Source organism: Haliotis rufescens, unplaced genomic scaffold (assembly GCF_023055435.1).
Source record: "Haliotis rufescens isolate VD_foot unplaced genomic scaffold, xgHalRufe1.0.p SCAF_21, whole genome shotgun sequence".
Classification (NCBI taxonomy): Eukaryota; Metazoa; Mollusca; class Gastropoda; order Lepetellida; family Haliotidae; genus Haliotis; species Haliotis rufescens.
Window position 1 is genome coordinate 6,969,023 of NW_025963902.1, and position 12,940 is coordinate 6,981,962.

Below are 12,940 nucleotides of genomic sequence, written 5' to 3' on the forward strand. Positions count from 1 at the left end.
CACGGTAAGATAATTGTGAGTTAGTGAGTTGGGTTTAACGCCACTTTTGACAGTGAATCGCGGTGCCTTAGATGAGTGGGCCACCTGTGCCCCCTTAGGATAATGGGACAAGTAATGTGTTTAGGTATGTGTTGAGGATCGAGATACATTATATACACCGCAGTGATGGAGGTTTTAAATGTTTTACTCAATCAATGATACAGTTCTGACAAAAAATGAATAATTATTAGCAGGAATCTGGGATCCGAAGCCTAAACATGTAAAAGATAAACCTCATATTCTTAATGTCACTCTCAGATAAAACATTTCGATTTTCAAAAAAACGATGAATAGAACTTTCATTAAACAATACACATTGATATATATATTAGATATAGATGTAGATATAGATATATAAATCATTTGTACAAATTTGACAAAAACAAACATCTGCTCTAACAACCCTGTAGCTTCAGCTTGAAACATTAATCAGACCAAGCATAATAATTAACTTTCATCATACAAATTTCAGTGACCAGTGACTTATATTCTAACAGATCTGCAGGTGTTTTCTTTAACATCATAACACACATGATCTTGATGTTATCACCAGCTGTTTATGAACATCAACAGTCCTACTTTAATGATTCTTACTAGGAAATTCAGCCCTTGACAACTGATAAATAATGATGTGCACAAACAGTCACAATACAATTGTTTCATAATTTTTACAAATAAACTGGTAAAAATCACTTTTCATGCATAAAGTGTATCAATGTATATTAATGAAGGATTTAGATGCAAAACAACAATTGGACATTCAAGGATGTAAAGCTAAAAATAATAGTCTTGGTTCTCAGGCACCACCCACATCATCATAAAGTCTGCCCCACGTTTTGTTTTATTTCCATTTTAAAAAAATTATGAAAATCCTAATACTTGAACACAATGTTCAATAAAAAATTGAAAATGGAAACAAAAACAAAATGTGCAATGAACTTTATGATGATGTGGGCAGTGCCTGAGAACCAAGACTATTATTTTTTTCGCCAAAGAAGGGACACAACTCTGTACAGCAAAATAATGCACCTAAGATGACAGGCCACCCATACCCTCCATCCCCCAATTGTATCAAATAATGTTTCACAGGCTACTGGACCATTAAATAATAAGTTGATATTTGAATCATAAATAAAAAACGTTTCATATCATTGGCAGCCAAACATTTAATGGAGACATTGTCACCGATTTTCTACTCAAATATCAAACAATAACCACAAATATTGTCGGATAAATGATTATTCTACCCTGAATTTGGGAAATAGTTGATTCTGATTGGTCACACAGTGGTATCAAATCACAATAATCCCCCTCTGACTGAAACATCCAATTTTATGTCCATATCACTGCTGAAGCTTATATTTTGAGAATAGCACATCTTTTACAGTCATTTTCGGTTGGCAAATTATGGGCTACAAAATGTAAAGTTGTGGTTCCTGCAATATTCAAAGGATGGGTGACAAAACACATCGTGCAGAAAACATGATACAATCTACAAAAAGAATGTATTTCAAGGTTCGAGGAAAACAGAGCTTGCCATTTGGCGCTTTTCTACATACGACTGTGACGTCCTATCTTTTACATCACAATGAGTGATGTGACATGATAATGGTGATGTGTAGTATAGGATGAAAACTTGATTAGTTTTCTTTTTAAGTTGCCGAGCTACTTTTTTCAGCGCCTGTCATAAGTTCGAGTGAAGAATTACGGTGTAAACAAACTGCTTGAGCATATTTGGTTGAAAGCCTGTTGTCGGTGATTCCATAAATTCTCATCGGCAACCCACTCAGAACACTGAAATCAACAAATGCTGCTTCATTCAATATACCAAGTCATACGCGTTTTATTTGGTCATGGTAGAATGGACACCCTGTGTTTTCAATGTAGAGCTAGGTTACCGGTAGATTTAACCACGCTAAGTTGAACATATGAAAAACTGGCGCTGCATGTTCAGTACCAAATTCAACATGGTTAAATCTACAGTTAACCTAGCTCTACATTGTAAACACTGTATGTTTATTTCCTAAGCATGCATTGTGTACAATGTCATGAACACCTTGAGTGAGTGAGTTTGGTTCAACATCGCTTTGAACAGCATTTCAGTTACATGAACATGATGAAGGGCATCTGATTAATTTGGAAGGATGGACTGATGTAATGCAGGTCTAAGTGAGTGAGTTGGGTTTTACGCCGCCGCTTTTAACAGTATTCCAGTTATATCACGGCGTGTCAGCTTAATGTGGGAGGAAAGCCCGAAATGATGCAGGTCTCAGACGTTTACCACTTCGGTGAAACCCACGAGCACGGGTATGGTGCTGACAAATCTAGAAACATAACCAGGGCGAACCGGGATTCGAACCCACAATCATAGGTTTCTGGCGTGCCCAAGGGACGCAACTCTGCACAGTGAATCACGGCACCTTAGACGACTGGGCCACCCGTGCCCCTAATGCAGGTCTAAAGACATTTACCCCTTTGTGAAACCCATGAACAAACCTGAAAATATAATCAGCTCAAATCTGGCATTCAAACCCATGATCATAGGTTTCCGGCATGCCAAACATTTGCCTAAGGGACGCAACTCTGCACAAAAAATTATATTACCTTATATGATTTGACCATGAACATGAGTTTATTTTTGGATATAAATGACCTATGAAAAACATGGCATGTCAATTGTTTTAAACAGCAATCTCATTAAAATCAGATCTATGTTCTTTGTTGCCGCTAAATAAAGATCTGAGGACATCCCATTACGGGTCACGTCAGAACGACCTTTTACGAACTTTGACCGACCACTGAAATGACAAAGAAGAAGTTGACATCAGCCAATTAAAAAGCAGCTTTCTCGAGCTTTACGGCACTCGGTTCAACCTAGCGACATCCATTTCAGACTACGCTTGAAAAATATGTTGACACAGTTCTCGATTAAAATTTTGAAAACTGAACAAATGAACATTCCGGAATGTCTAATATATGGTTGCGATTGTATGGCAGTGCTTAGCATGTACTGTGCAACGCCTCCTCCGTTCAAATATTTATCCAACGAAAGCGAGAGATAGACGATAATTTTGACGGAATCAGTCGTACTGGCCGTAACTGTCGTTCGGAATACCCCATGTTAACGTTTTTGAGGCTGCATGATTAGAAAACACATTCTGACTGTCACTTTCATGATCTGGTAAGCGACGCTTTGATTGGTTGGATGAACGTGTCCTTCTGACGTGACCCATAATGGGATGACCTCAGATCTTTGTTTAGCGACAGCAAGAACTAAGATCTGATTATAATGAGATTGTTTAAACAGAGGCGCCTATCTCTAACATGTTGAGGAGAAAGGTTTTCATTACTTCACAACCAGTTGCAACCAAACCATGAGAATCACAGCAAATTTAGATTATCAGGCTGAAAACTGGACCCACACTCAAAAATACTCCTGCTACGTGACGGCAGTCAGTAAATATCCAATTCTTGACCAGACAATCCAGTGAATGACATCATTAGCATTGATGTAAGCAATGGGAATACAATGACTTACATCAACCAAGTCAGACAGCCTGATCACCCAATCATGTTAGTCGCATCCTACAACAAGCATGGGTTTCTGAAGACCAATTCTAACCTGAATCTTCACAGCATGGGACAAGCATGGGTTGGTGAAGACCAATTCTAACCTGGATCTTCACGGGGGACAAGCATGGGTTGGTGAAGACCAATTCTAACATTTTGTCTAACCTGGATCTTCACAGGGGACAAGCATGGGTTGGTGAAGACCAATTCTAACCTGGATCTTCACAAGGGTAATGTTCAGCTGATCATTTATGCCAAGGTGAGCACTGTCAGACCAACATACATTTTGTTCACAGACATTTTCATAAAGGTGCTATTTGTTTGAAATACCGTAAATGGTGTAATTCTTGTCCCAACTGTCGAGACAAAAGCCACATCTACAACACTGCAGGATACATTTCAAGTCACCATGGCTACACTCATCAACTATGACAAACAACACATTGAACATGGTTTTCAATAAAATATAACATGTAAGAAAAACTCACATTTGATTTTCTGCTTAACAAACAAAACCCTCACAAACAAACCATCCTGTCAGGTACTCATCGTTTGATACCCCAGGGTGGTGGTGGAGGCATCTGGGATTTTGTAAGGAGACTAGATATGTTTTCAGCTACAGATACAAAATCAGATATTTTTCGCATAATAACTAGGAGCCTAAATATATATAGTTTTTTAAATCTTTTGCAACAATGTATTTTTAGTGGCAGACAACAATCTGAAGCACAAATTTTATCCAAGGATTTTCTGGGACAATTTATTTTTTCGCTAAAATCACAGCCCAATCTCAAATTACCAACATTGCCCAAATGAGCATGATGAGATTATTGTTATAATATGATCATAACCAACTTGTTTTGTTTTTTCAAATGTGACTAGTATTTCTCCGGCAACAGACCTGATAAATATGAGAAATGGCTGTTTACTTCACCATGATTAACAAGGTTACTGAATGATCACAAAACTGTGGACAAAATAATGCATTTTCCCAATTTAAGTCTTAGCTTATCAACTGACGTTACAGACCAACTCAAGTGACTGAGTGAGTGAGTGAGGTATAACGCCGCTTTTAACAGTATTCCAGTTATATCACGGCATGTCAGCTTAGACGTTTATCACATTAGTGAAACCCACAAGCACGGGTATGATGCTGAAAATATTGAAACATAATCGAACTTAACCGGGATTCCAACCCTAAATCCTAGGTTACTGGCATGCCCAAGGGACACAACTCTGCAGTGACACATGTACACTGTAATACACTGGGTAAGCAAGGGCATATTGAGCTTTCTAGATCAAACAGAGCATGATTAGGCTTGCGCTTCTGACTAGTGGCGGAATCACAGACTGGATTTGGCTGTAGTTGGTTTTATTATTTTATTCTAATTAAAAATTGTTAAGGACATTCTAAAAGAAAAAAAGACTCTTTCAAACAAAAAAGTTTCATTCTGCACTTCTTCAATATTCATCGGCAGATCAGTGAATACCAAATATTATAAAAATGTCTACATTTAGTGGACAATGTTTTGATGGCGTTTCAACCTGTCTGAAATTCTTTGGCATTTCTTCATATTTACAAAACAAAGGAATGCCCAGCACTGAAAAAGGAATACCCTTCCTTAACCTTCCTAACATCCTGTTCCACAGGGAGACCCGCTCTGCAACAGGAATGCCCTACCCTAACAGTCTGGTCCACAGGGAGACAGGGCTCTGCAACAGGAATGCCCTACCCTAACCTTGCTAACAGTCTGTTCCACAGGGAGACCCGCTCTGCAACAGGCATGCCCTACCCTAACCTTGCTAACATCCTGTTCCACAGGGAGACAGGGCTCTGCAACAGGAATGCCCTACCCTAACCTTGCTAACAGTCTGTTCCACAGGGAGACCCGCTCTGCAACAGGAATGCCCTACCCTAACCTTGCTAACATCCTGTTCCACAGGGAGACCCGCTCTGCAACAGGAATGCCCTACCCTAACCTTGCTAACAGTCTGTTCCACAGGGAGACATGGCTCTGCAACAGGAATGCCCTACCTTAACAGTCTGTTCCAGAGGGAGACAGGGCTCTGCAACAGGAATGCCCTACCCTAACCTTGCTAACATCCTGTTCCACAGGGAGACCCGCTCTGCAACAGGAATGCCCTACCCTAACCTTGCTAACACCCTGTTCCACAGGGTGACATGGCTCTGCAACAGGAATGCCCTACCCTAACAGTCTGGTCCACAGGGAGACAGGGCTCTGCAACAGGAATGCCCTACCCTAACCTCGCTAACAGTCTGTTCCACAGGGAGACATGGCTCTGCAACAGGCATGCCCTACCCTAACCTCGCTAACATCCTGTTCCACAGGGAGACCCGCTCTGCAACAGGAATGCCCTACCCTAACCTTCCTAACAGTTTGTTCCACAGGGAGACCCGCTCTGCAACAGGAATGCCCTACCCTAACCTTGCTAACAGTCTGTTCCACAGGGAGACATGGCTCTGCAACAGGAATGCCCTACCCTAACCTTGCTAACAGTCTGTTCCACAGGGAGACATGGCTCTGCAACAGGAATGCCCTACCCTAACCTTGCTAACAGTCTGTTCCACAGGGAGACATGGCTCTGCAACAGGAATGCCCTACCCTAACAGTCTGTTCCACAGGGAGACAGGGCTCTGCAACAGGAATGCCCTACCCTAACCTTGCTAACAGTCTGTTCCACAGGGAGACATGGCTCTGCAACAGGAATGCCCTACCCTAACCTTGCTAACATCCTGTTCCACAGGGAGACCCGCTCTGCAACAGGAATGCCCTACCCTAACCTTGCTAACACGCTGTTCCACAGGGTGACATGGCTCTGCAACAGGAATGCCCTACCCTAACCTTGCTAACATCCTGTTCCACAGGGAGACCCGCTCTGCAACAGGAATGCCCTACCCTAACCTTGCTAACAGTCTGTTCCACAGGGAGACAGGGCTCTGCAACAGGAATGCCCTACCCTAACAGTCTGTTCCACAGGGAGACCCGCTCTGCAACAGGAATGCCCTACCCTAACCTTGCTAACAGTCTGTTCCACAGGGAGACATAGTTCTGTAACATGAATGACCTATCCTCTCCCTTCCTAACAGTCTGTTCAACATGGAGACCATCTCTGAAACAGGAATGCCCTACCATTCCTTTGTTAACAGTCTGTTTCCAAGACCGACAAAACACTGAAACACTGTTCCCAAGACAGACCAAACACTGCAACAGAAATGCTGCACCCCTACACAGCCTGTTCTTCATCATCGTCTTGATCATCGTCTAGGACAGATGTTTCGGGTTCTAAAGCCCAAGCGTGAGGAGCGCTGTCTGGATCGTAACCCTCATCTTCCTCTGTTTGGAAGTTTGCCTCTGATGGATCTGTTTCCAGGGATGCTGCAGCTGCATGTATCTCCTGGACATGCTGTAGGAGATTCAGACTGCCCAAACACCTCAACCCACAGATGTCACACTTCAACACCACATTAGTCCCATCTTTAGAGCTCCTGTTAACCTCAGTGTGGGTGTCAGGGGTGGGGTCCTCATCCATCTCAGCTATTTTCACCTTCAGTCTTTCCGTTTGTTCTTCAATCTGTTTTTGGTACTCTTCCTTGTGGACAGTCCGCATGTGTCGCTTCAGGCCGTGAGACCCCTTGAACTCCCTCTGACAAAGGGCACAGCTGAACACCTGATCTGTGTGGAGGATCATGTGCTTCTGTAGGTTTGACTTGTCAGAACAACCCTTCCCACACACTCCACATTTAAATGGTGTATTCCCGGTATGGATTATCATATGGCGATTTAGACGAGCTGGTTCAGTAAAACAACGCCCACATACGTCACACTTGAATGGGATAAAGCCTGTATGGGCAATCATATGATTTTTCAATGAAACCGCTGCTGCATACTCTTTCCCACAGAGGTCACACTTAAACTGCTTTGAGCCGTAATGTGCGTCTACATGTTTTTTGAGAGCTTGTGCTCCGGACATAACTTTACCACAAAGATCACAGGAATAATCTTTTCCACCTGAATGTACTTTATTTGTGTGATAATTCAAATCCGATCTGTCAATGAACTCCTTTCCACATTGCACACATTTAAAATCACGTTTCCCCGTGTGTGTGACCATGTGTCTTTGAAGATGGTCTGATCTTGTGAACTGCCGGCCACACTCGGAACATGTATGGGTCTTCTCCCCAGTGTGGTTCTTCACATGCCTTTGCAGGTGTGACGGACAGACGAATGCACGACCACAGTACTGGCACTTGTGCGAGCGCTCACCGGAGTGTATAAGCTGATGGGTTTTCAGGTGGGTTGGTGTCCGAAACCATTTTTCACAAACGTTGCACTGGAAAGGTCGTTCATCAGTGTGGATTTTCAGATGCATCTTCAAGGCATGATCTCGACTGAAATACTTCCCACAAAGTTCGCACTGATGATCTGTCTTATCTGCATGAACACACATATGCCGCTTCAACTCTGTCTTGTCGACAAAGCCCTTACCACAGATTCCACAGATGAATTCCTTCTCGGCCATATGGATCTTCTTGTGAACCTTTAGGCGCCAACTGAGAGCGAAATGTTTTCCGCATACATCACATTCCAGGTTGTCTCCCCCTGTGTGGCTCTTCCGATGAGCTTTTAGGTTCGATCGGTGACCAAATGTACGATCACAGATCTCACACGTGAAGGGTTTTTCACCTGTGTGGACCCTTAGATGAATCTTTAGATACTGAGCAGAATGCAGGACTTTTGCACATATACCACATTTATATACGCGCTCTTTCTTGGGATGAATGTTCATGTGCTTCTGCAAGGCTCTGAAACCTGGGAAGGATATATTGCAGTCACCACACATAAAAAGCACACGCTCAATCTGCTGGGTACTTGATCGAGACGTACCTTTCCGTCTTTGGCTAATTTTTGATTCAACGCTTGGCTCAACTTCAGCAAGTTCAGTTGCTGGTTTTGAGACGCAATCATTAACTTTCTCAGTCTTAATCGTAGAATCTGAAGAGTCAGAATCATTTCTTGTCACCACAATACTGTCATCATTGGACATAATGGCAGTAAAGTTAGCTCCATTGTCAGGAAAATCCAAATTGATACAAGCCCCATCTGTTTCGTCAGTTTCTTTCATGTTGACGGAAGTGCCTTCCATACTGTTAGAATCAGTGCTGTCAGTGGTGTCACTCTGGTTATCCTCCATATTGCCAGCCTACCTCCTTACCATAGACACGCCCATGCCATGAACAGAGTTGGACTCAGCAGGAAGCACCCTCATCCTAAAACACAAAGTATTCAACATAAACGCTGGGTTTGCGATGAACTCATTTTCTAGGACACTGGCAATCTCATTAAAATCAGATCTTAGTTCTCGCTACCACTAAACAAAGATCTGAAGACATCCCATTAGGGCTCACATCAGAACGACCTTTCATCCGACCAATCAGAGCGTCACTTACCAGATCATGAAAGTGATAGTCGGAATGTGATTTCAATCATACAACCTCGAAAACATTAACACGGGATATTCCGGATGATAGTTACGGGTTTAACGACTGAATCCGTACAATTTAGACCATCTATTAGGCATTTCAGAATGTTCTTTTGTTCTGGTTTCAAATATGTAATCGAGAATTTGTCTAAATATGTTTCAAAGCGTAGTTGCCAATTTGAAATTAGTGCCGTAAAGCACGAGAAAGCTGCCTTCTGATTGGTCATTCCATTGGTTGGTAAAAGTTTGCGCAAGGTCGGTCTGACGTGACCTGAAATGGGATGTCCTCAGATCTTTGTTTAGTGGTAGCGCGAACTAAGGTCTGATTTTATTGAGATTGGGACACTGGCTGATTAACGGAAGATTTTGTCTCAAATTTGGTATTTAAATGAGTGAGTACAGTTATATGCTGCTTTCAGCAATCTTCCAGCAATATCACAGCAAGGGTCAGCAGAAATGGGCTTCACACATTGTACAAATGTGGGGAATCGAACACAGTCTTCAGTGTGGTGAGCGAACACTTCAACCACTAGACTACCCCATCATCCCTAAATAGAAGGATGTCTTTTAAAAAATTGATAATATCAGTGTAAATGATCAGGTAACATGGGTAACCACTGGTAACAACATCTACGGTTACCTCATCCTCTCATTCATCATGAGTTGTTCTACCAAACAAACACTTCCGTCTTTTTTATTCGAGCTGGACTACTTATTTAAAGTTCACTTTTCAGGGATGCAACTTTACCCGAAACAATTCCTTGACTGAATAGTTAAAGTGTAGGGACACCCTCAAAATTTCACTTGGTTCCTGCTAGGATACCTTTTGACACTGATTTTGATTGTTTGGGTTTATTGGGGGGTTAGCTTGTACCAAGTTTCATGAGTGAGGTATATTTGAAGGTAAATGATTAAGATGATTGAGAATGGGATTGGTATTCAGGTTTTACAAATATTTTAGGATGTGCAGCCAGTTTGTTTATAGCTAAATCCTCAGCAAAACATCAACAAGCAAAAATGGCACCAACTGGCGAAAACAGAATCTCGCCTAAGCCAAACTGGCCACTATTGCTAGGCGAAAACGGCACCTTGTTATCTTATTTCAATTTCACTTTGTTTTTAAAAATAAGCAATAAATGAAATTAAACTCAAAGGTTACAAGGCAAACACAAATTGGTTATGAAACTGCGAAATGTTAATCGCCTTAAAACACATTTGCATTAAAAATTAGGCTCTACTCCAATTTACTCGCCAACACTTATTGGGAGGCGGAACTAAACATAATGCGAAAAACATCCCATACTTTGAAGTTTTAAATAGCTTCACTAAATTTTATGAACAGTAACTCAACGTGACGTCAAACTGAAACTGAATGTAAGACGAATGACAGTGCGCAGTGAGGTCACCATTCTTCGCAAAGTCATTAATTGTGTAATATCATGAATATGAGAGGGGACAGCCATAAAATGTTTGGTGAGAATGCAGTGAGAGAATCTGAGAAATGGCTTTATAACAGTAGTGTTGACAGTAGTATAGTGACAATGATAGACTTCAGCCATGCTGTCACTGCTGTGACAATGACAGAAATATGGTGACAATGATAGACTTCAGTCGTGCTGTCACTGCTGTGACAATGACAGAAATATGGTGACAATGATAGACTTCAGTCATGGTGTCACTGCTGTGACAATGACAGAAATATGGTGACAATGATAGACTTCAGTCGTGCTGTCACTGCTGTGACAATGACAGAAATATGGTGACAATGATAGACTTCAGTCGTGCTGTCACTGCTGTGACAATGACAGAAATATGGTGACAATGATAGACTTCAGTCGTGCTGTCACAGCTGTGACAATGATAGAAATATGGTGACAATGATAGACTTCAGTCGTGCTGTCACTGCTGTGACAATGACATAAATATGGTGACAATGATAGACTTCAGTCGTGCTGTCACTGCTGTGACAATGACAGAAATATGGTGACAATGATAGACTTCAGTCGTGCTGTCACTGCTGTGACAATGACAGAAATATGGTGACAATGATTGAGGCATATACTGCAACAAATCCTATCATTATTGCCAACATAAAGTGCCCTTTTTGCATGACCAGATGAAATGGTGCTCTTTTCACCAGATAATCGGTGACGCTTTGGTGAGGTGTTATTTTAGCCTTAGCCTAGTCAGTCAGGGTTGTAGAAGTATGTCTGTTTCTTGGTTGGTTAATGCTCCACTCAGCAATATTCCAGCTATATGACGGTGGTTTGTAAATAATTGAGTCTGGAACAGACAATCCAGTGACTGACATCATGAGCATTGACCTACGTCATTGGGATACGATAACATGCATCAACCAAGTCAGCAAGCCTGATCACCTGATCTCTTAGGTGCCTTTTACCACAAACAGAGTCGCCTCTTACTACAAGTAATTCTAACTAGAAGTGGCACACTTTTCTACAGGTGTATTTCTCCAAGGTTGTATAAGTCTGATGTATTTCTAAGGGGTTAGTGGTTGCTCCCAGTAGCCCACCTGCATGTGGATATTATGTGTGGTTTACCTCCTGGGTTAATGAGGCAACAAATGAACAATGTACTTTACCGGGCACAGCCCGAACTCTTCCATTCAGTCAATAACTGCGCTATAGTGCTACCGCTGTCTTGCTATACCGTTACTGTACCTCACGCTCCGGTGATTCTCGCTTCACAATCCAACACCCATTTTAGGTCTTAGGGAAACTTACACGTCTTTACGATCCAACACCCCTTTTCAGTCCTTAGGGTTAGCTTGCTTTGGGCAAGGGTTAGCCATAATTTCTTACCTTTTCAAGCATTAATCCAGTTAATCCGATTGGTCGGTCATGTTGACATAAACAATGGCGGGTGTGGTTTCAAGAATAAATGAATGGGAGAGCGGACAGTGACGTCCCACGCATGCGCAATTCATTGTTTTCTGAATTACGCATGCTTGTTAATGGGGTGCTAATGACCCGTGGAACGAGCACTGATTACATGTGATATCGCTCGTAGTCCAGTTGTAGAGAGTTTGCTAATTAACGCATTAATTAGTCAAGCCGGTGAGCCGGCGAAGCGCGTTCGACCCCCCACAGCGCTCATTGGATCTGAAAAAGTGCACCAGGTAAATGGCACTACTCCCGTTAATTACACAAATAATAAGCAACCACTGCGATTATCTTGTCAACATGAGCAAGTGTTACCAGTTTGTTACGTCTATATATACGATTGGGTATTGTTTTTCATTGGAAACTATTATAAATTACCAAATAGTCAGCGTATTTACCTCAAAAAGCTTCCTGAAATGGTTGAGATAATATATATATATGTACATTGAGATATATCAACGATACTGCGTGATCTTAATGCCCCCACCACTAACATCAACTAATATCAATATCGTAGCTATCACCATCATTGGCCTAATCATAACAAGGTTGCAACGGCCAGACAATGCACCGTATCTTTAACTACGTTATAAACAAGAGTATATGCAGTGCATAACAGCAAAGCAACAACTAAAATACCACGATCTAAATATATCATACCTCCAAAATGTTATGCATCCTGTTCAATAAATAGCTTTTATTGTGCGAGAAGATCGAGACTTTTATGGACGATTTCAGCAATCGGAGTTACTTCCCTTTACTGGTGGAAGTGTATAAAACTGTAACTCTTTTATTGTTCCCGTAAACGAATAATGATTAAGATTGATTGATTTTAGGTCTTTCTTGTCTTCCATTTAACGTAAGCATGCTGATTATGTTTACAATTATGTATATAGTTCTGTCAGAGAATGCCTCGCTACCTCTAT

The 12,940-nt window shown here is 41.6% G+C and overlaps 1 protein-coding gene across 2 annotated transcripts; it reads right to left on the reverse strand.

Annotated features, from left to right (window-relative positions):
* Window positions 1-3,719: 3,719 nt before the first annotated feature.
* LOC124133321 (gastrula zinc finger protein XlCGF57.1-like) lies at window positions 3,720-12,770 on the reverse strand. Of its 2 annotated transcripts, XM_048401178.1 has the most exons (3): window positions 12,675-12,770; window positions 5,697-8,899; window positions 3,720-5,644 (listed from the first exon to the last, which is right to left on the reverse strand). In XM_048401178.1, the coding sequence occupies exon 2, from the start codon at window positions 8,821-8,823 to the stop codon at window positions 6,856-6,858; it is 1,968 nt and encodes a 655-aa protein (XP_048257135.1). In that variant the 5' UTR covers window positions 8,824-8,899; window positions 12,675-12,770; the 3' UTR covers window positions 3,720-5,644; window positions 5,697-6,855. The 2 variants fall into 2 exon arrangements, with proteins under 2 accessions (XP_048257135.1, XP_048257136.1); XM_048401179.1 differs by lacking the exon at window positions 12,675-12,770 and having other exon boundaries at window positions 5,455-5,469; window positions 6,292-8,899.
* Window positions 12,771-12,940: the final 170 nt, after the last annotated feature.

Coding starts and splice junctions, on each gene's coding strand:
- LOC124133321 (XM_048401178.1), bottom strand. CDS start 8,823: ATGGAGGATAACCAGAGTGACACCACTGACAGCACTGATTCTAACAGT.